A 22,092-nucleotide genomic window follows, 5' to 3' on the forward strand; every position below is an offset into this window, starting at 1 on the left:
TGGAGTTGACCTGCGAAGGAAGTGAGGGCAAAATAATCGCCATGCTGTATTAGATAAGCATGCGCTTCGGAGCTTTGGCCATATCTGCTGCCCGCTTAATATCGGAACGGCGTTACTTTTTGCCAGAAAGTTACGGCGCCTGCAGGCGGCTGACCGGCCGCTCGCTTGTTGAGCTATAAAGACCAGTCTACAGTCTGGGGACGAAGTAGAACTAGGAGTTTTAAACAGTTTAATTAATAATAGAGGGTTGAAGATTAATTAATACCAACGGCTATCTATTGAAACCAAAATAAACAGAAACCCAGGTCTCTTATCCATCTCAACACAAGCAAAAACTCCTACCGTACCTCTAGGAAATTAATATATCTCTCTTCCATCGTCATTATCATGATCATAATATATTCTAGTTCTTATCCGTTTGCTTGCCCTTAATTGATGGCAAAACTCCATTCCATTGGACCTTCATGGAGACAGGAAACGGCGAATAACTGCCCTGGTCCTCAGGCATGTACAGGGTCAGACCACCTGGCCCAGGAACCTTCTTGAGATGGCCTTGTGGTCCCGGCGTACGTCGGAGGGCTTCTAGTTGGCAGATAACCTTCAACATTGAGGTAAGAGCAAGATTACACATATCTGCGCCAAGACACTGGTGAGGGCCGTATCCAAAGTGAATGTAAGATCCTAAACTCCGGGTGAGGTCGACTTTGGTAGGGTTTGGGAAGGCTGTCGGGTCCATGGACGCAGCAACCTATGAAAGAAGGCCGTTAGGTGTTTCTTGTCTCGATATATCCTAAAAGTGAATTAAAAAAAGCTTACCAGGTTACATCCAACCCGCTGACCAGGCTTCAGGATTATATCCATGTCACCGTCTTGGACTTCAGTCGCCGTTGTAACGTCACGGTAGAGAGCAACGCCAGATCTCAACCTACAGCCTTCCAGGACACTAGGGTTTGGAATTGTTAGAATACGATAGAGGTAAAAGACTATCAGTCAACTTACTATCGAAGAAGTATATCATCGGCCTCCGGAGTATCAAGCTTGGATAGCCTCCGAATCTCTGGTAGGTGCACTGAGCCTTCTTCAGAAAGATAGTAGTCCAGGCACTGTGAGAAGAGCTGCCCTTGATTCGCAACCATACCACCAGCTGTGGGTAAGACATGTGACCAGACGATATCCTGGGATGGAAGCCCAGTATCCAGCAAACGCTGTATCATATGTATACCATAGTCGGCAAGAATATTGTCATGCCTATCAATCTTCTCAATTAGGGGAGCCAGGAATCCAGCTCGTTTGATCAGCTCAACATTTGTTAACACAAGTCGGCCAAGGGCCTGGGTGTTCTCCCGTGCCGCCTCATGAAGACCAAAGCTCTTGGTGGGGTCTGCATCGACGAAAATGCAGTTAAAAACCAGCGCCATAATGCCATAGAGCTCTTTTTCGGTATAGACGCCTCGTGGGTTTTCCTCAGTCTTCAGGGGTAGAGAGAAAACTGCAGCACAGAAATGGACATGTGCCATATTTATCACGTCACGGACAATATCCACCTGGTTGATTCTGCCGGCTAACTTGTACGCTTTGCTGTGGAGCAGTTTTATCGTAATATCTTTGTAGAAATCCCTAACTTCCTCACGCCAGCGGTCAATATAGAGGGCATCATGCACCATCTTTCTAGATGCCGAGTTTGCAGGACGGTCTCCAGCAAGCATGAAGTCTCTACCAAATGGACGGCCGTCTCGTTTCATCAAGTACTCGATCGTTTCACCCCAGATGACTTTGAAATCTTTCTTGTTTTTAAGGACAGCTCGACAAGTTGAGTGAGAGGTGAAAATGATGGGTGGACTCACTCTTCTAGGCTTGTCCCAGGAGTATTTCCGAGCAATTCCCAAGTTAGAGAGAATTTTCGAATTTTCCCACGGGGTAACAAATGGGAAGTGAGCGTAGACCGAATTGCGTTTAAAATGATGAGGAAAAGCCCTCAAGATAAGTTTGTGGAACACATGTCCATTGTTAACTTTAAGATCATAGCTGCATTCGCTAAGTCCCCAGTTTGTAAGGGTTTTGGGGGTATAATCAACGGTGTAAAATCGGTCGCCTCGAACCAGTGCAACCGCATCCGAAAGAATAGCACGGGAAATTGTGAAGTTGGGGCATAGTCCACTTCCTGGAACCATAACTTCTTTTGCCTCCTCAACGACTACTCCAGGGTAGAGTTCGACATTATCAGGATGATCGTAAAGGTGCTTCAACTGATCAGCAATATACGGATCCGAGTTGATCTCTTCGAATGTCTCGTGCGGTTTGAGATGGAAATACTTCCTAAATTCGTTAAGGGTGGCTAGATTCCATGATCTTGCCTGCATGATACCCAAAATCTCAACAGGCCGTAGAAGTTTTGGCACCCCCCTAGCACCAAAAGCCCCAGCACAGTCCTCAATTCCTTCGGTCAGCATCTGAACAAGTTCGTCGTCGTTGAACAAGCCGTCCGGTCCGCGCTTAAGGTGCCCTAATCCTCGCTCCTGAGGGTCGTCGGGCAGAGTCGCACTAAATTTACCTAGAACTCGAAGAAACTCTTCCATAGGGATTGTTTCAGGGTCTTTACCTGGAAACATCTTGCGGAATTTGTTTTCCGACCATTTAGCATCACGCTCTGAAATACAAGCGTGCCACCTGTAAATGAGGTTGAATTCCACAGAAACTTGGTTTCCTGTTGCAGACGTAATCGGGGAACCCAAGAACGGCTTTGCGTTCTCTGCTCGCGGGTCAAGACTCCAATCGCTATCAATACGGTTGATATTAAGAATAGTTCGTACGTAGTCCTTTAGAATGCAGTTGATATATAGCCCACAAGTGATTAGGCGACCGGTCTGGAATAGATCGTTGTCGTATTTTGCATAAGCCTTAGCATCTCCATTCTGGGGTTTTGAAAATCTACCTCCTTCATTAATGGCTGCCAAGTTTTCAACCACATAATTGTGGAAGCGATTGAACATCACGAGCAAGAGCCCGGTGCCAGGAGGTAGTCCATGTACCCGTCTTTCGGCAAAGCTGTCAGGCTTCAGCTTTCCATCCTTGAAAGTTCTTACACTGTTTTGCTCTGCCTGATTTGACCCATATAAAGGGGATAAATCAAGATACGACGAGGTTTTCGAAATCGTGTGATTCCGCGGGTCCGTCTTAAATAGGTCTTTAAATAGAATTAGACATCTAGAAAGTCATATATGCAGTGCACGGAGGCCTACCGTGGATGATAATCGAAGCGAGATAGAATAACGTGCTAGAGATCTGGCTAGGGTGTGGTTCAAAGCTCTCCCGGGCCATGAGCGAGTCAAAAAGAACTCCCGGGTCTGGAAGATTGACCGGCTGCATAGATTTTGGTTGGACAGTCTTTGCATATGTCGACCCAGCAACTCCAACAGCCGGACGGAGTATATTCTATATCACAAGTTAATCATCAAGTGATCCAAAACCTGAGGCAGCCCGGAATAGGCTTACATTATGTGATCCATCCGCAGTTCGGTACATATATTCAGTGCCAACTTGTCTATGAAATGTGTTAGTATTTATAGCGTAAATGTAGATTAAAACAATAACATACGTGAGTGGGGGGTGCTGTAAATCATTCCATAATTGAGAGAGTAAGTCTCCTGTTAATGCCATGCCATTCTTAGATGTGCTTGGCAAGGATGCTGCTAACTATTCCATCCACACATTAGTACCATATTCCATCCCTCATAGCGTATACGTATAACTGAAGACTTACCTGGATAATCCTCTCCATAATATAACGCTTATCATCGATTAGTTGGCCTGTGGCGGCTAGCTTAGCTGCTTCTGCCAGTGTTCCTGCATCTCCTAGCTTCATATGAGCAAGGTCATCCAGAATACCCGTTGTTTGTGCCTTTGGAAGATAGGTGCCATCCCCAGACGTAACAGGCAATGGCCGCAACGATGCACTGATAGCTTTGCTAACATCCGAAACGCCTTGTCCAATCTCCTCGCGGAGAGTCAATGGATCACCGACTTCGCCCATGGCAGCCTGTGTGTTGTAAGGAAGAGCACTTCTAGATAGGTATCTAGGAAGCGGGTGTGGTATCTAGGTTAAGGAAGGAGTGGAATAAAAAGCTCGGGAGCCAAGTCTCGGCCAAAGTAGGTTGAATAAAAATAGTAGTAATAATGACAAACGAATATCAAACCCTAGAGAATATAGGTATTAATATACAGTAGGGGAAATATGGAAGAAGTCTGGCCAGATTCTTATATTATCCAGGCCTCCATGGCCGTCGGCGATAATAGCTCGAAATGCGCCGCCAAAACAGAAGAAAAGGTGCCTGGAAGGTAGATCCCGTGGACCCGGGTCGGGGAAAGAGCAAATGACGGTTAGTTTATAATCTAACCCTCCATTTTCCTTGTTGGTGGTGGGAAGTCCAGTATTATTTCTTCATTTCAAAAGGTGAGAAATGGTCGGAGCAGATATTGCTAGAGTTATTGCTTTTGGGAGCGCAAGTCGTTAGGCTGGCAAATGCACTTCCGACCCTTGGTTCGGCTTCTGATGCATGCATCCATCAAGCTACAACAAGTCGGAATATACAGATGACTAGCGAAAAGTGTTTGCCCACACAGGTAAAAAGCAAAAAGGAAAAAAAAAAAAGGAAAAGTAGAGAATCAAGAGCAACAGCAAGAGCAAGAGCGTTCGCAAGCACAAGCTTTGATGGGCTGATGTTTCGGTATCAGATAGGTCCGGGGATGCTTGGGATCGAGTATGGTGTCGTTTTAGTGGTGCGCTAAAAGGACCTTGTATACAAGCCCGTCATCCATGTAGCCAAGCTGGGAGCGGACTTGTTTGCGAAGAAGTTGAATATGATTCATGGGCTGCGGGTAAGCAAGGCGCGTGCTTCTGCATTTACCCTGCTTGGGAGAGAACACAAGTACAGAGGACTGGACAGCATGGATGGTACCTAAATATGGCCTAAACAAGGGGGGCGACCATGATGCATTTTGGTTTATCGATTTCTATGCAAAATCCTTCTGTCGCGCAGCAGGTCGCGACACCGTTCACGAGCATCCAAGCACGCGTACGTATAATATCACTCACTCTGACCCGTCTACCCATAGTCTCTGGTACGGCCAAAGAAGAGAGACGAACGGCATTGTCGAAATGGGCGGGTTGGTCGCGAGTGCATTTCCCGTCCAGCTACTTGACGAGCGAGCCAATCATGGAGGGTGACAAGATCGGTAACTAGTTGAGAAGACAGCTGCGAAGCAGAGCGTGACCCTTGTTCTGATAGAAAATGACCAGCAACTATGATCCCACAGAGCTCTGTCCACGCTACACACTATGGCTCCTAAAAAGAAACTAAAAGACGAGCGAGTCAGTCAGAAAACAAACCAGAAGGATGAGGACGAAGAGTCGAGGTTGACGATGGAGGTTGAAGTTGACTATTTGCCTAAACAGGACAAAGGCGCTAGCCGCGGCGCTTATGTCAGGCTTATATAAGGAACTATATTTATACCACCTGTTTTTGTAGATGCTGAGAGGCACCAGCAGGATGGGGAAAAAACAGCTGCAAAGACGTCTATGGGGTAAATATCAGCTCCTGAAGCTTTAGCCGTCGATGCAGCCATTTCACTTTAGTCGCGTAATACAGTAGGGTGCCGTATGGACCAGGCCTCAGGACCTCCAGCTCATACTTGGTCACGTGTGTATAGCTAGACCTCGTCTTACATAAGCACTGAGGTTCCTGCATCGTCCTTTTTTGCAACTTCGCAGTAACATCAATTGGCAAGTGAGGCTTGAAATATCTTGCAATCGCCACCTACGCCGCAATACCAACTGGCAAACGGAGATAGGTGTCTAGAGACATGGCGAGCCAAGGAATTCTGTTGGAAGTGAAGCCGAGAGGTGAGTGATCCTTCCAGGCAACTTTTTTTTTGCCCCTCAGGCAATGTCTAGCTTGTCTGCTTATACGTCAAGATACAATCTCACTAATTCACCTTGTTTTACCCCCGTTAACCAGGCAAGCCCATATCTAAACTTCCTGGAACGATCTCAATTGGTCCCGAGGAGAGCCTTGCTGCGCTATATGCTACGATTTCGAGGCGATCCGGGTTCCCGGTTACGCGACTCAGGATCACCAAGGGCAGCGATGGCAGCCTCCTAAAGAACGATGCCCGTGTGACAGTGTCCAGCACCGGAGTCAGGAACCAGAGTGTCATCTACGTTAAAGATCTAGGTCCGTTGGCTGGCCCCATACCATCACAGTTTTGTGCAAAGTTATCATTGCTAATGCCAATCAACACCAAACAGGGCCGCAAATAGGATGGCGTACGGTCTTCATTATCGAATACCTAGGACCCCTCATTATCCACCCACTGGTTCTCTATGGCCTGCGACCTTTCATATACCGAAGTCCTAAGCCATTGCCTCCTGTATCGAGCCTACAAACGTTGACCTGCGCGTTACTGACACTCCACTTCATCAAGCGCGAGATGGAGACCCTCTTTGTCCACCGATTCAGTGTCTCGACGATGCCCTTTACCTATGTTTTCCGAAATAGTGCCCATTACTGGCTCCTTGGCGGCGTAAATCTCGCATACTGGGTGTTTTCGCCTTCATCATCAACAGCCACTGACCACCCTAACCCAGCACTACTATACCCCGGCCTAGTACTCTTCCTTGTAGGTCAGCTGTCCAACCTTTCTACACATCTCACCTTGAGAAGCCTCAGGAAACCCGGTAGCACAGAGCGCGTGATACCTACTGGCTTCGGATTTGATTGGGTGACGTGTCCAAACTACCTCTTCGAAGTGATGGCCTGGGTCGGAGTATACCTTGTTAGTGGGCTCAACTGGAGTGTCCTACTCTTCCTTGTGGTGGGAGCCGGCACTATGATGAAATGGGCTAGCCAGAAGGAGAAGAGATATCGGCGGGAGTTCGGGGATAAGTACAAGAAAAAGCGCTTTGTTATGCTGCCTGGACTGTGGTAGTCCAGGTGCGCTAGTGTAGCTGGTCGCTTTCCAATTTCCTTCCCCCTTGCGAATTCTACTGGCGGATTGTCATTCCGGCAAGCACCTGCCATCACTGCTACATCTGTATGGAGGTGCATAAGATGTATCTCCGGGATACACAGGTTCCGGCGTTTGTGAAACCTGAGACTTCCGCCGCACCCACCATTACCATGCCACAAGGCTACAAGGACGTTATTCTAGGCTTACTTCTTGCTTGATCATCATCGCGCATCCTAGGACCTAGTCTAGTTGCATAAGACCAAAAAAAAAAACCTGCTATTTTTAAACTACGATTACTATCTGATTACTGTCCAAGCTCCAATTTGCCGGGCCGAACCGTCCCCATTACCCAGTCATTATTAGCGCATTCTGCTAAATATCCCTACCAAACTACTTTCTGTACACCACATCCTGGTTCACAACAGCCAGGTCAATTTAGTGGCAGGCGATCAGCTAGATAATGTCACCGTCCGGCTTGATGTCGCGAGGTGATACGGAATCGAGATCGGCTTGGCCAAGTGGATCAGTGCTGGCAAACTTGGATGCTAGTTCCTACATTCAGTGGGTAGGTTATCAAACTAGAGGCTTCGAGCTTGAAGGGCTTGCGCCTCGTTAACAAGAAGCCACGAAAACTATTCCAAATGTACCCGGACATAAGCAATGGAAAAGAAGGATATAACAAGAAAGCGTAAGAGACGTCTATCTCATCCAAGGCTACCAGCCTGCGGGCGAGCTCCTGAGCATAACCATACTATTACATCAAACCAAACAGAAACAAGAAAAGAAACATAATTATATGACAAAAGCCGATCCAGTAAATGGAGGAATTAGAAGTGAAAAAGGGGAGAAGAGAAGGGGAAAGGAAGAAGAAGTATGTTAAAACAAGAAAGATACGCTCATTAATGCAGAATATCACAGCTGGCTTACCCCCTAAATTTTTCTCGTTTCGTGTGTTAACCTTTGGCATAGGCCTTTGCCCATTTGCTCCAGTAGGGCTCCATTTCTTTCTCACAGTTTCGTGAAGGTGTGGCCTCGCATCCGCCTAGACGAACGATGAAATCACCCTCTGTGTATAGCCCGTTTGAGCCAGGCTTTGGGGCTTCATGAGAATAAGCGTTGATTATTTTCTGAGGAATAAGAGCTAGTCTGGCCAGGATGGTCGGATGCCATTGTACAATATGATCCTAAGAGAAAGTTAGTTATCACTCACAGCAGCAACAACAAACCCCTGAACGGCTATCTTGCTTACCAAGGCATGGTTCTCCGCCTTTGCAAAGTTATAGCTCCTGTAAAGCGGATCGAACCAGGCGTCTAAGAAGTAATTTGCCCACTCGCCTCTCCTGACGATAAAACTTCCCGGACACAGGTTCTCTGCATCCTGCGTGATAACCAGGTCAACGTCGTTTCCAGAGAGGTGGGTGAAAGTCTTGATGACACTGTCTGGTGGCACAACAGGAGTATCCTTGATCATGAGAGACTCGAGCTTCGATTTTTCCAGAACGTGTGACGTGAGCGAGATGGTCGGGTCCATGATGACAGAGTGGGGGGAGAGATGGAAGAAGTATTTGCTGCCGGGATATTTGGTCATGGCATGTCGCATAGCCGGAACGAGAGCCCAGCTCCTAGGAACCACTGTGCCTGAGGGGAGGTTCATAACAGGGACATAGTCTGCGGTGCTAGCAAAGAAGTTGAGGTATCCTAAGATAGATTCCACGTCAGCTCAGCCAACACAACCCAGAGTATAACATAAACCGAATCAGCCGCACCATCCGCTGCAGGTGACATGACATACCATGACGTTTCGCGTAGTCCTCCCTATTCTGCTTTATCCGCTGTATGTATGTGTTGCTAAGGAATTCCGTGTCAAGAACGGTGACGATAACGACAGGAGGCCCATCCGCAACAGGGGTATCGACTGAAGACGAGCCGGACGAGAAAAGATGGAAGATAAGGAAGAGAGCCGAGACGACAATGCAGCCTATAACGGCAAATGATTTCAACTGCCGCCGTCGAAGGGCTGTAGGAGACGATCGGGAATAAATAGGAGGACGAGACGTCTTTCGTGGCGGTACTGCAAATTGCATCTTTTAGGGCTGAGAGCGATTCTCCCGGCGCAACCAGGGCTGGGATACCAACGATATATATCCTTCTTTTTTTTGCTTCAGGTTTTCATAGCCGGTCCGGTACGTAAGATTTCGAAAGCCGTTTAAAAATCACCCTCCTGGTCTTGTTATTACCCTTCTGTCAACACCTTCGATATCAACTTTGAAAAAGGGCTGAACGCTGAACACGATATGCGGCTCGGGATGAGGTTAATCCGGGGTACTTGTGGGCATTTTTCGATTTAGAGACGTTCGTACTGGAATTAAGGAGGCAGGATATCTGGATGATGCGATATTGGCAAATCAGTAATTGTCGTATAGATTGGTAGGACACCTCATGTTATACAGGTTTTGTGAAAGTGTGGCTCTAATATACAAGCAAAAGTAATAAAACAACCAGGACCCAAACCAACGCTCCGCAAGTTAAACCCATTCAACATAAGTGATGCAGAGTTCAAATCTAGGCCGGGTTCGTCTTCAGTTCGGGAGTATTCGCTTCCCCCATTGATGCAGCGGTCAACGGTGTGGCCGCCTCGTGGGCCTCCTGCTGTCGTTTCAAATCGTGCTCGGTGGCTGCCTCGATCTTCTCGCTCTCCGAGTGTCGTGCCAGAAACTGTTCAAATGTCTCTGGCTCCTGTAGACCCAGCTGCTGTCTCTCCAACGCGAACTTCTCCTTCATGGCCAGTGATGTCATCACTCTCCACCGTAGCTTCCAGCCAAACATGCCCAATTCCTTTATTCTAGCAGGTTTGTCGCCGAGCAGGTATTCGTCCAGTCCTCCCACTTTATTGATCGTTCTCAAAACGCCATGAGTGACCTTGAGTTCTATTTCTTCGTCCAGGGCCTTGCTGTAGACCTTCTCCTTTCGCACATTAGGCTTCCAGATTCTTCGTGTCTTGCCCTTGTTCCGGCCTTTGGAGATCTTGTTTCCGAATATTATTGTAGCACCGCCGTAGAGCCCGCTGTCCGCCTGCTTGAAGGTGCGTCTGGGGCCATAAGGGTATGGGGGAATCTCAGGAGGAAGAGTAGCTGCCCGCTGTACCGGGAGGGTCGTAGAGAAAGATCGGTTTGCTTGTAGGGAGATGTTGCCGAAGGAAGCTGTGAGAAGGGAAAGGCGAGGGAGCTGTCTGGCGGAGCAAACCGCTGCGTGGAGGGCCATGTCGAGTTATAGCAGTAGCATTGCAGGTTCCAAACTCGATTCAAACAGCCGTCTGCGTCTCCGAGCTCGTCTGTCCAGCTGTTCAATGTCTTCCTGTTCTCCGTCTCGTCTTTGCTTCAAGTTTCTTTCGTTCGCTTTTTTCTTCCCGCGACTCCCAGCTTATTCTCTTTTAGGCTTAGCGGCTGAGTTAATCGCATTCCAACTCCAAAAAAAAAAAAAGAAAAGAAAAGAAAAGCAGCTCTTCAGGCGCAAAACAACGAAGAGAAAACCACATTCTCTCTACTTTGATAAAGACGAGCTGTTCTTCTTACGTTTGGGTACTCATTTACAGAGATAGAGGCACTGGAGCTTCAAGGCGGACTGGATATATTGATATAGGCTGCTTTGTGTGCATAATCCTCCCACACTCCCGCCACTATGGTGCACATCAGCGAGGTGAAGGGAAGCTCGCGCGAGAACAGGACCGCCGCGCATACCCATATCAAAGGGCTTGGTTTGCGTCCTGATGGCACTGCTGAGGTCTCCGGGAATAGCTTCATTGGCCAAGTCCCCGCCAGAGAGGTATGAATCTCAAACGTTGGCTGATATTGCTGGACGCGAGCTTGTGGGCTTACATATCTACTGTTCCTAGGCATGCGGCGTGATTGTCGATTTAATTAAGAGTAAGAAGATGGCTGGCAGAGCAGTGCTGCTTGCTGGAGGACCAGGAACTGGAAAGACAGCTCTAGCGCTCGCTGTCTCTCAAGAGCTGGGAACGAAGGTTCCTTTCTGTCCGATCGTTGCTAGTGAGATCTTCTCGGCAGAGGTTAAGAAAACAGAAGCCTTGATGGAGAACTTCCGTCGTGCAATCGGTACGTCCCAAAATATAGCTGGTGGATATGGCTAGGATATTAATAGATTCTAGGACTGCGAGTTCGGGAAACGAAGGAAGTGTATGAAGGTGAAGTCACGGAGCTTACGCCAGAAGAAGCGGAGAACCCATTAGGTGGTTACGGCAGAACAATAAGCCACCTGATCATTGGCTTGAAATCATACAGAGGGACAAAGAAGCTACGACTCGATCCTAGCATATACGAAGCTATCCAAAAGGAACGGGTTACCGTGGGAGATGTGATATATATTGAAGCCAACACTGGAGCGTGCAAGCGTGTCGGAAGATCTGACGCCTATGCGACTGAGTTCGACCTTGAGGCTGAAGAATACGTCCCAATACCCAAGGGCGAGGTTCACAAGAAGAAGGAGATAGTTCAGGATGTGACACTACATGACTTGGATGTCGCCAATGCCAGACCCCAGGGCGGACAGGATATAATGAGCATGATGGGCCAATTGATGAAACAAAAGAAGACTGAGATCACTGATAAGCTACGGCAGGAAATTAACAAGGTCGTTAACCGATACATTGACCAAGGAGTTGCCGAACTTGTTCCTGGTGTTTTGTTCATTGATGAGGTATGTTCACTCTTCGCCTGCCTACTTTCCCAATTTCTAACATCTCTCGCAGGTTCATATGCTCGATATAGAATGTTTCACCTACCTTAACCGAGCCCTTGAATCATCCATTTCGCCAATTGTAATTCTAGCTTCTAACCGTGGCAACACCGTCATCCGTGGCACCGACGACATTGTTGCTGCCCACGGTATACCCTCCGACCTTCTTGCCCGTCTCCTCATCATCCCAACCCATCCATACAATTCCGAAGAAGTCAAGACTATCATCCGCCTCCGTGCCAAAACAGAAGGCCTCCAAATCACAGACGCCGCCCTTTCCAGCCTTGCAGAGCACGGGAATAAAGTCAGCTTGCGCTATGCTCTGCAGTTATTGACTCCAGCTAGCATTCTTGCACGGGTTAACGGTAGACCAAACGGTATCGAGGAAGCCGATATTGCTGAATGCCAGGACCTGTTTATTGATGCAAAGCGCAGTGCCAGCATTGTGGCTAATGAGACCGGCGCGTTTATCTCCTAATTACTTCGTTTCTTACTTTTCCTTTTTGTTTTATCATGTATGACCATGTACGCAATAGCTGCTCAAAAATTCCTTTGACTGTTCTCACTCCAAATGATCAAGTCCCACAGTCTTTAATGTAATTCTTTCTGGCTGTAATGCACTCCATATCGAGGTAACGAGGAATAGGGATATTCTTGGATGTCTGGAGATATTATACATGTAGGGTCGTAGTAACTGTCAATATAGGGGTATGTCTTACCCCTGAACAATTTTTTCTTCAAGCGATGTCGACATAACACCCTTTACTTTACATCTACCTTATAAAATTACAAGTATGTATTTTACTAGGACTTAAGCTCATGAAATATTTGATATGGGGACCTAATTTTCTTCTACAGAATGCTTCATTATTACATATAAATGCTGGATAGCAACTTTACTATTTGATCAGTTTTAGTTGTGACCCAATAACTAGTAAATTGGAGAGCCAGGGGAATGAAGCCCCCTTATATCGGTTTAGCAGAAAACACCGCAACATATTAGGAGATAAGGAGGCTTCAATTGCCTGTTTATTGATACGCCATCTTCGAACATGACACCCCCTTAAATATAATGATCAGTTTTGATCCCTCTGGATGCCTTTGGGCCGACTCTAAAGGGTCACGTGTCTTGAATACGCCTCAATACAGCCTGTAATGCGGAGTAACGTTTTTGTTACATGATGTAATCCAAAAATACGCGACTTGCCTTGGCCTTTCATCATCACCACCGCCAGCCATCAATCAGCTGCCGCCAACCGACCGACAGCTGGATCAACATCTTCCATACCTGCGGCTCCCGGAAATCCTGCATAGTGCAAAGCACCTTCATTTGAATCCTTGTTTCACTTATACTGACTTATCTCCCCCGCGATCCATTATCTAGACAGTTCGCTCATCTGCTTTCCCCGAACGACCTCAGTAGCCAGCCGCATTCCTCTTCAGCGGACGATACCCAGCCGACCATAATGGCCAATACTCTCGATACTGACGCCGGCTCTGAGCTGTTCAGCAGCTATGAAGCAGAGCTGAAACTTGTTCAGGCCGATCTCAACCAAAAGCTCGACCAGATCGCTGAAGCTTCCGGGGAGGCACGGAAGGCAGCCATCAGACAGGCGGAGAGGGCTCTAGAAGAAGCAAACGAGCTTGTAAGACATCTACCCTAAAGAAGTTGCTTGCTACCTTAACTTGGATATCGGGAGTTACTTTTACCTGTTTCTGATGTTTTTTTGTCGTTGCTAATTTGCGGTTCTGTACAGCTCGACCAAATGCGCATGGAGAAAGAAAACATCCCATCATCCACTCGTCCGAAGATAAACGCCCGCTTTAGAAACTATCTCACAGACATAGATAATACTAAGCGAAAGCTACGCTCGCTATCAGATGATCGCAAGGCTTTATTCGGAGAACGCTATACCGATGATCCAAGCAGCACCCATGACCAACACCTGGAGCAAAGACAGCAGCTGCTTTCCGGGACAGAGCGGCTAGAGAGAAGCTCCGCCCGTCTACAAGACAGTCAGAGGGTGGCACTATCGACGGAGGAGATTGGGCGAGATACCCTTGCCGACCTATACCGTCAGCGCGAGACGATCGAACATACTAGAGCTGGATTACTGGAAAGTGAGGGCTACGTTGACCGAAGCGTCAAGACATTGAGGGGGATGGCTCGTAGGTAGTAACCCCTAGCTCTTTGGCTTCACAATGGCGGTGATACAGAGACGTGCTGACTTTGACATCTTGACTAGGATGGCTACCAATCGGATAATCACCATTGCCATAATCACAGTTCTGGTTTTGTTGATCCTTGGTGTGATTTATAGCAAGTTCCGTTGAAGAACTGGGCTTTTCATTGGTTTTTTTATTCTTCCATTCCACGGCACCAGCGAGTCCCTTTTTACGATTGTTTGTACGAATACATTCCCCTAATACACTTCTTTCTTTCTGAAACTTTGGAAGGCCCTTCTTCTGCGCTTTAGATCTCAAGCCATGGACCAATATCTTGCTGTCATCATCCCATTTGTCGCCCAATTGTCAATGTTATAAATATACTATATTATGCTTCTAAATTATATATATAGTCAAGTATCCTTTAAACAGTCGCTCAGAACATTTCAGCCAGCAGAAAGCCTCATGATAGCATAATAATACAGTACTTCAGTTAAAAGGCAAAGACTGCCCTTCAACTCAGCATCCTGACTGCCCCAAATCCAAAATTGACTACCACCCCTACAAATACAGCCAGCCCTTTCCTCCAGCTCCATACTCCCTCTTCTCGTAGGAGCCATAGGGCACATCCAACGGGCCAGAAGAACCCCATGACTGATCCCCATAACATATCGTCCAAGGCCCGTGAAGTCCCAGACCCAAATGGGCCACCTCCGCCGGTATTATCGGTATTCATATCGCCGAATATATTTGATTCTTCACTGTTGCCTCCTAATCCAGAAACACCGGCCTCGGTTGACCCCTCGTCCATCCACCTATCTTCTAATCTTCGCAGTTCTGTGCCGGATGGTAACGTATCTGGGGTATGCGAGAGGGAAAGCAGAGCCAGGAATTGGGACCGAAGCGATGATACCTCCGCCGGTGTGAACCCAGCAGACAGCAGTCTGTCGAACCCCTGGGGCGCAGGTGTGGCAGTAATATTAGATCCAGCAGCACCTCCATCACCTGTAGCATGCCCCGTCGAAATATCACCTCCGCCTAGAGGCCTGCTCGGTCCCGCAGATCCGTCCAGACCAGCTGAACCCGCTGGGCCCTGAGCATAGGTGTTTGATTTAAGCGCATCCTGACCAGAACGAGCAGCACGAGCTTCAGCATCAAGCTCCGCCGGGGTAAGAGTTATATCCCCAATCGAACAATGTATATATATCCTAGGTTCTCCCTGGTCTCGGGCTGGGGCTTTACCCTTCCCTGACGAATCCGGCGCAGCCTGAGATATGGTCGATGATGAACCGGAGGTCGAATACCCGCCTTTCAAGTAAGGAGACGCTACCCTTGAGCCTGGCTCTGAAGGTGACCATGATGAAGGTACCCGCTGACCGTTCCCATTATGAGAACGTAAATGGCTATTCCTCCCGACCTTTATCTGTGTTGCTAACGAAGTTGAGTCGTCAAGGGACTTCCCAGCATGGATAAGCCGGAGACGCCGCGAGGTAAGGTCTGGAGGGAGTCTGTCGCGAACTAGCCGCTTCAGCCCCGCGACAGTGGTGCTGTTAGGGTCGGGTATGTCGAGGAATATATCTGGTATCGAGGCGGAAAATCGTATGGCCAGAAGTAACTCCAGCTCTAGGGGTAGCCGGTTGAAGTCCTCCATCTCTCGTGAGCTGTTCAGGAGGTCTGTATTATCTTTAAATCGAAACGTCAGCGCTTGCGGCAAATGGAGAATACTGTCACGTGCGGTGATCGAAGATCTACGTCTATTATTAGAATATCCATCAAGGTTGTCTTGAATTCATGTTGTCTCGCTGCGGCGACCATTTATCCTGAAGACGGGATTGGCGGCTTATTACACTTGTCAGTATGAGTGCAGATACCCTCAATTATACGCTATGATGGATAGTCAAAATCTGTGTTATATGTTTGAGAGTTTGTGTATTCATTAGATGAGTGGATATAATATGCCATTATAGTATAACAAGCATCTAAAAGTATACAGAAAGTAATGCAAAAGTGGTTGATTCAACCCAGGCCATAGATGGATCTTCCCATCACCCAAAACGCCAATCCAACGCTGTAAACATGAGATTTAAGTCATAGAATCTGTGGTATATATAGGATGCAAATGCTACAGCTATACCATGAATGATTCACCACAACCGCATTCGTCCTCTATATAAAGTTAGTTAGAATTGTCTTACTCCAATCTTAATGATCAAGAGGGATACTTACTGATATTTGGGTTGCTGAATACAAAGCGGCTGCTGAGGGGATCTTCGTGCCAGTCCATTTCGCTTCCAATTATGCTGAAAAGGGCCTTGGAGTCAATCAATACTTTAACACCATCCTGCTCAACAACCTCGTCGAAAGGAGCTGGCTTCTCAACATATTCCAGATGGTATGATAGCCCCGAGCAACCTCTATTCTTCACGCCTATCCGAATTAGCTTTGGGTCTGGCTGGGAAAGAAGTTCTCGGAGCTTGGATAGCGCGGTTGGTGTGAGCGATACAGCGGCTTTTCTTGCTCGTAGTCTGCTCTTTCGTGGCTTCGCTTTAGTCTCTGAAGGTGCGGTTGCACTGCTGGACACGGGTTGCGACTTCTGAGATTCACTTTCTGGCAGGGGGTGGGACGATACGGAAGTTGTACCATCATCCTTGGATAGCTCTGTGTTCTTCGGTCGTGGGTATGTCGGGGTAGTGTTTAGTCCCGGGATCGCATGGGAGATGGATGTGTCCGGGGTGCCCGCATTCCGCGGAGGTGGAACAACAGACTCGGGTAGAGAGTACGGTCGGTAAGCGGTTGCTGTCTGAAGTTCACGCTTCGAAGACGAGTATGTTGGGCGGGCGGAAGAGAAGAGTCTGATGCCCTGTGTACATTGTCGCCGTTGTCTAAGCAGAACCCGAAGCGCTGATGATGTCACAGGCTTCACAGAGGTTTGACACAGCGACATGGTAACTGGGAAGAAGGTGACGGCTAGAGAATCATTAACTGGTCGCCTACACGAACGCTCAGAAGGTGGAAGACAGATGCTAAGTGAATGTCGATATTGCTCAGAGGAAAAGACTGTCAGCGAGCAAGAAGATGTTTAGAGTCGGGCTTTTTTGCTGTCGTTTTCGTCGCTTTGAAGATTGCCGTGATTAGTCATGGATTGTTATCGGCAAAACATCGGCCCGTATCACATGATGTAAAGTAGTCCAATCAGAGCTGTGCAATTATCAACCCTGATATCGCTGACTCAGCACCCGATCATGCCACTTTTTTAAGCGCCGAAAAGGCTAATTTAGACTTCGGCAAATAAAAAGAAAAGAGGCTCTGCAGGAACTCTGGGTTATAATTCTTTCTAGCTGACTTTTGGGACACTCTATGATATGTCTATGTCTTTCAGTTTTGCGGCTATGGAGCCCAATCGGCGTTCTAGCCATTACATAAAGCCTCGTATAAAAGACGACAAGCCTTGGCTAGTTAGAACCCTCCATTCGGCCCGAACTTTATCGTACTCAACCATCAATGCTTGATCCCATCTAATTTTCTTACCTAAAGAAAGGAAATGGAAGAATTGAAAGGGAGAAAGGGCCGGGGAAATAAACGAGCGGAGAAAGAAAATCGCGGGGAGAGAAAGACAGGGAAGGGAGCAAGCTTGCATCCTTAAGCTAAACCAACTTCCATGGGAAGAGAAATATGGGAGTTCAACGAATCAAAAGGATGTGATGGATGACCCTCAACCACTGGCTTTCGAGTGAAGAAGATGAGCATATCCCTGGTAGCTGGACAGCTCGGGTCGACAGCATGGACTGGCGAGAGGCTGTGCTTTCGTTCGTGGTCGACAAACAAGAGGGTGTCTAAGAACTCGCGATGCTGATGGCTGCCCAAGGTGTGCTCGGGGTTGACTTCGTTCCAGCGCAAAGCGTTCTTTGCGCGCATATCGTGCACAAAAGTTGTTGCGCTATCGCTAGACATGTTTTCGCTCCCCAAAAAGGTTGTCATGGTGAAGTCCACGCCATCGCTATGCACCCCTTCAAGAGCTGGTTCGCCGAGTATGTCTGGACTAGTGACGGTCCGCAGGTTGAACAGGGTGCACACGAATTTCTCTGTTTCGTAATTCAACTTTGGGCGCTGTTTGAAGGGAACCCCATGGAAGATCAGTGCTTTGAATACGAATAAGGCTTGCAATGTGGAATTCCCTGGAGGTCGTCCTCAACCTCTGCGAACCTCCTGACCTGGCCGGAGTCATGCCTGACGAAATCCTCGTCAGCCGAGAGGATGAAAGGCTGAAATTCGAGGCGGCGGACCTTGGATTGTTCAAAATCAAAGCAGAATCGGGCGTTCTTGCTTTTCCGGAAGGGTAAGGTAGGGTCGTCAGGTAAGCTGTTGCTGACGGTTTTAATCTTCTCCATATCTTCATCAGTTGCCCCAAGCAGCTTAAGAATCGGGATCATTCGAGTGCTTTCCACGAAGATAAGCCTCTCTTTGACGAATTGCTCTCGCAACCTGATTAGGTCTGCAATGGCTGCGGTCGATTCTGGGCTGACTACAGGTATCGCCATGTTGAATTAAGAAAGAAGAAACCGGTACGCGCAGTCGTGTACAGTAGAGGGACAATATAGAGCCAGTGATGATGGGTGTCAATTGATTGTTCACCTCCATCCTCGATCAAGGAGCCTGTCATGTTTTTATACTCCGTACTTGCTCTGTAATCATCGGTGCGGATTTCTCAATACAAGCTTAATCGATACGAAAGCCCGGCTATGCAGGTATAGAGATGCAAAATGTGCGTATGACGTGTTCGTCGTTGCTAACATACTCACCACGGCATGGGATCTAATAACTATACGAGTATTCAGCCCCGCTCCGATCAATTACCTATGAGTCGTACCACCGTGGCAAAGGATCTTGGATTGAGCTGACTCTGGGCCAGGCCATAAAGACCCAACAATACTCGTGTGAGAGCCAGTCGGCTCACTAACTCCAAAACTTCCCGGCATGGCTGCAGGCATGGATCACACCCCGGAGGAGCAAACGGCCGTAAAATCCCGTAACCCACAACCAGGCTAGAAAAGATTGATAAGCTAACTAACCAGGGGGTAGAGATAAAGAATCCCCACGCAGACGACAGTTAAGACTAGTCTAGTACTCTGGCCCCCATGCTTAAAGCAACGACATAAAGTTCTTAGTCTCCATAAACGCACTGGAATTATGAGCCAGCATCAATTTGAACAATCACTCACCAATTTCATATATCACCATAAAAGGGACGAGAATGAGCCACCCGGTAGATGATCAACTCGGTAGCAGGCTCTCCGTCAGCCAGTATATCCAAGAGCCCAAAGTCCTGCCAGAGAAAGGCTTGGAGGAGAGTACGATGGGAACGGTTGAGAACCCTCTGAAACCTGCAACTTGGTGCGGTGTAAGTCAGAATCCTCTAGGCTTTCTGCTAAACATGATGAAAGGCTCGCTTACATTAGTTACGGGACAGAGTAAGAAAACCTTCGTGGCATTCGTCGGCCTTCTAACGCTCTTCAACAGCGTCTTTGATTCCACCATCCCCAGCGGTGGAATTCGGTTCATTGCCGCTGCATTGAATGTACGGGGAGAATCTCAGCTTGCCTTGCCCACTTCCGTTTTTCTGATCGGATATGTGACCGGACCACTTGTCTTCGGGCCCATGAGTGAGGTTTATGGCCGACGACTGGTTATGATTGGTAGCTTTGGGCTCTTCACTATCTTTACGCTTGCATGCGCTGTGGCCCCGAGTTGGTTAGCACTAATCATATTTCGATCCCTGTGCGGTATCTTCGCATCCACTCCGATTGCAGTCACCGGAGGTATTTTCGCAGATATCTATCGCTCCCCGTTGACTCGGGGCCGGGTTATGGCCCTCTCAATGGCGGTAATAACCCGAATCCTTCTCAGCCCCAGCTATTCTGCATATCTCTAATGGATAGTTTTAGGTCACTGCCGCTGGCCCGCAATTTGCTCCAGTAATTGCAGGGTTCGTTGCAACCGCTGGATGGAGATGGATTTTCTGGGTGTCGCTGATCCTTGCTGGTGTGACTCTGATTCCGGTTTTATTCCTCCCAGAAACATTTCAGCCAGCTCTGCTGAAGCAGCCGCAACAACGTGGTGAGAGAGGTGTCACCAAGGCGCTTGCGCGGCCACTTCATATGCTTTTCTGCAAGCCGATATTATCATTCACTTGCCTTTATCTGTCCTATGCAAGTGCAATATTTTGTAAGTGTCTACTTCTGCCCTTAAAAATGTATAACTTCGGCTAATTTGATGAAGTTATGTATTTCGAAGCATATCCCCTAATTTTCCAAGGAGTTTATGGAATGAGTGATGGTATATCAGGCTTGGCATTTCTCCCTAGTATGTAACTGATATCAAGTATGGATGGAGATATTCGCTTGCTAACCTTTGCCTAGTTGCTGTGGGAGCTGGCATCGGCCTGGGCATCTTCGTGGCCTATGACTCGTTTCTGCAGCGTGCAAAATCAAGAAGGGCAGGCTGGTCCACCGTTGAAGAGTATCAGCGACTTCCCTTGGCATGTTTAGGAGGCCCGTTGCCCTCTTTTGGTTGGGATGGACCGCTTCACCGGAAATACACTGGATCGTTCCGATGCTGGCGGGGATACCGTTTGGAATGGGGTTCTTCCTCATATTTGTGGCTCTGATAAACTATCTGATTGATGCTTATCATGAGTATGCCGCCAGCGCCATGGCAGCTGCAAGTTGTTGCCGCAGTATCTTGGGAGCGGTGTTACCGCTTGCTGCTGTCCCGATGTTCCGTCGCTTGGGTATAGCATGGGGCTGTAGCTTGCTGGGATTCTTGAGCCTTGTCATGTCGCTGATTCCGTTCGTATTCATCCGATATGGCGACAAAATTCGTTCGAGGAGTAGATATGGACATTGATGGTGCCAGCCGTGAGGAACGGACCGCCGTATAGCAGCATGGATCCCACACCCCGCTTCCTGGGCTTTGCGATCGGATCCCAGTAGGCAGTCTAGCTCGAGAATCCTTGAGTTCACACCCATGTTTGATGAAAATCTCAATGTATACGTTACTATGTATCCTATAACTTCGTAGAATAAAGCATAGACTTCAAGGATGGTTTACTCACTCGTGCGAAAAAGCACATCTAATCCTCTCCAGTAATCCTTGACTTGAGAAAATTTTAGAGGATTGATCAGCCGAATGCTAAGTTACTGGTATAATTGAGCCATCTGCGGGTATTCTTAACGACAGGGGTAATGACTCCGGTTCAATGACTCCGGTTCAATGACTCCGGTTCCGGGGCTCCTAGATTAATATGCCCGATGACGTGTGAACTAACGGCAAGTTCCCTGTAGCATTGGAAAGGCCCATCGGGATCAAGATAATAGCCATACGAGATTTCTTGGGAAAACCTCTTACCATGCCGGTAAAGATCATTACTCTCCAGTTATCCATAAACTAAGAATATCTTAAAACTCCGAGTGCATGTGTCTACATTCAAACATCCCAAAGCGAGTATGTTGGCAATTGGAGTATCTCAAGAGTAATGCGGTATCAAATGTGAGTTCTGACATTAGGAGGGATCGGCGCTGTGCGCTCAATAAAAGAAACGTGGTAAGCATCGGCAGCTTCCATATGTTGAAACGTAGGAATACTCGCAATAGAACTTTCTAATTCTAGATTGATGGTATATATCCTATCAAAGCGGTGAATGACTTGTCCAACTCCATTCGCTGTGGTTTAAAAGCTTTTACCAAGACTATCCGTCATAAGTCCTAGATACACAAGCCAAACCTGAATAAGGCTGGATATGGGCCTCATGAGGTATAGGAACTTGGGTAAAAAGTGCTCCTTGGGGTATCATTGTTGTTGACGGACTTTGCGGGCTGGTTGATGATGCCCTCTTTCCTTCGTGATGAGGTCGTTCAAACAACCTCCGCCACGAAACATGCTGACTAAGCAGTAAATAACTATTTTAACTCTGGTCAATTAACGTTGGTTTACGGAGTATTTACGGAGTAACAAGCCACGTTTTGTTCGCTACTAAAAGAGCGACTATTGGGGCTGTATGTCTTCCTTGAAGCGAAGATGGAGAATGGCTGTTCCTGATGTTTGAGATTTCACTGATGAATATCCACTATCTCACTAGTAAACGAGCGACGCGAATCCCTCCCTTTCTACCCC

General features: G+C 47.7%; 10 protein-coding genes across 10 annotated transcripts; 5 read left to right on the forward strand and 5 right to left on the reverse strand.

Annotated features, from left to right (window-relative positions):
- Positions 1–403: 403 nt before the first annotated feature.
- Positions 404–4,030, reverse strand: MGYG_06878 (hypothetical protein; the record flags this gene model as incomplete). Its single annotated transcript, XM_003170839.1, has 7 exons — positions 404–748; positions 817–943; positions 1,000–3,184; positions 3,240–3,432; positions 3,493–3,541; positions 3,596–3,693; positions 3,761–4,030. 7 exons carry the CDS (start codon positions 4,028–4,030, stop codon positions 404–406), a joined length of 3,267 nt encoding a protein of 1,088 aa, XP_003170887.1.
- Positions 4,031–4,948: 918 nt separating this feature from the next.
- On the forward strand, positions 4,949–5,494 carry MGYG_09142 (hypothetical protein; the record flags this gene model as incomplete). The annotated part of the gene is made up of 3 exons (XM_003170840.1): positions 4,949–5,072; positions 5,113–5,232; positions 5,361–5,494. 3 exons carry the CDS (start codon positions 4,949–4,951, stop codon positions 5,492–5,494), a joined length of 378 nt encoding a protein of 125 aa, XP_003170888.1.
- A 365-nt stretch (positions 5,495–5,859) lies between these two features.
- Positions 5,860–6,984, forward strand: MGYG_06879 (synaptic glycoprotein SC2; the record flags this gene model as incomplete). The annotated part of the gene is made up of 3 exons (XM_003170841.1): positions 5,860–5,899; positions 6,015–6,230; positions 6,305–6,984. 3 exons carry the CDS (start codon positions 5,860–5,862, stop codon positions 6,982–6,984), a joined length of 936 nt encoding a protein of 311 aa, XP_003170889.1.
- Positions 6,985–7,958: 974 nt separating this feature from the next.
- MGYG_06880 (alpha-1,2-galactosyltransferase gmh3) lies at positions 7,959–9,089 on the reverse strand (the record flags this gene model as incomplete). The annotated part of the gene is made up of 3 exons (XM_003170842.1): positions 7,959–8,189; positions 8,255–8,703; positions 8,798–9,089. The coding sequence occupies 3 exons, from the start codon at positions 9,087–9,089 to the stop codon at positions 7,959–7,961; spliced, it is 972 nt and encodes a 323-aa protein (XP_003170890.1).
- A 478-nt stretch (positions 9,090–9,567) lies between these two features.
- Positions 9,568–10,266, reverse strand: MGYG_06881 (mitochondrial 54S ribosomal protein YmL24/YmL14; the record flags this gene model as incomplete). The annotated part of the gene is made up of 1 exon (XM_003170843.1): positions 9,568–10,266. One exon carries the CDS (start codon positions 10,264–10,266, stop codon positions 9,568–9,570), a length of 699 nt encoding a protein of 232 aa, XP_003170891.1.
- A 417-nt stretch (positions 10,267–10,683) lies between these two features.
- MGYG_06882 (DNA helicase) lies at positions 10,684–12,235 on the forward strand (the record flags this gene model as incomplete). Its single annotated transcript, XM_003170844.1, has 4 exons — positions 10,684–10,827; positions 10,898–11,117; positions 11,171–11,718; positions 11,771–12,235. The coding sequence occupies 4 exons, from the start codon at positions 10,684–10,686 to the stop codon at positions 12,233–12,235; spliced, it is 1,377 nt and encodes a 458-aa protein (XP_003170892.1).
- A 988-nt stretch (positions 12,236–13,223) lies between these two features.
- On the forward strand, positions 13,224–13,934 carry MGYG_06883 (vesicle transport V-SNARE protein vti1; the record flags this gene model as incomplete). The annotated part of the gene is made up of 2 exons (XM_003170845.1): positions 13,224–13,403; positions 13,515–13,934. 2 exons carry the CDS (start codon positions 13,224–13,226, stop codon positions 13,932–13,934), a joined length of 600 nt encoding a protein of 199 aa, XP_003170893.1.
- Positions 13,935–14,437: 503 nt separating this feature from the next.
- On the reverse strand, positions 14,438–16,867 carry MGYG_06884 (hypothetical protein; the record flags this gene model as incomplete). Its single annotated transcript, XM_003170846.1, has 2 exons — positions 14,438–15,597; positions 16,150–16,867. 2 exons carry the CDS (start codon positions 16,865–16,867, stop codon positions 14,438–14,440), a joined length of 1,878 nt encoding a protein of 625 aa, XP_003170894.1.
- Positions 16,868–17,562: 695 nt separating this feature from the next.
- MGYG_06885 (hypothetical protein) lies at positions 17,563–18,461 on the reverse strand (the record flags this gene model as incomplete). The annotated part of the gene is made up of 2 exons (XM_003170847.1): positions 17,563–18,030; positions 18,135–18,461. 2 exons carry the CDS (start codon positions 18,459–18,461, stop codon positions 17,563–17,565), a joined length of 795 nt encoding a protein of 264 aa, XP_003170895.1.
- A 713-nt stretch (positions 18,462–19,174) lies between these two features.
- Positions 19,175–20,587, forward strand: MGYG_06886 (polyamine transporter 2; the record flags this gene model as incomplete). The annotated part of the gene is made up of 5 exons (XM_003170848.1): positions 19,175–19,321; positions 19,391–19,804; positions 19,866–20,145; positions 20,200–20,283; positions 20,340–20,587. 5 exons carry the CDS (start codon positions 19,175–19,177, stop codon positions 20,585–20,587), a joined length of 1,173 nt encoding a protein of 390 aa, XP_003170896.1.
- Between the last annotated feature and the right edge of the window lie 1,505 nt (positions 20,588–22,092).

This window comes from Nannizzia gypsea, genomic scaffold (assembly GCF_000150975.2).
Source record: "Nannizzia gypsea CBS 118893 supercont1.6 genomic scaffold, whole genome shotgun sequence".
Taxonomy (NCBI): Eukaryota; Fungi; Ascomycota; class Eurotiomycetes; order Onygenales; family Arthrodermataceae; genus Nannizzia; species Nannizzia gypsea.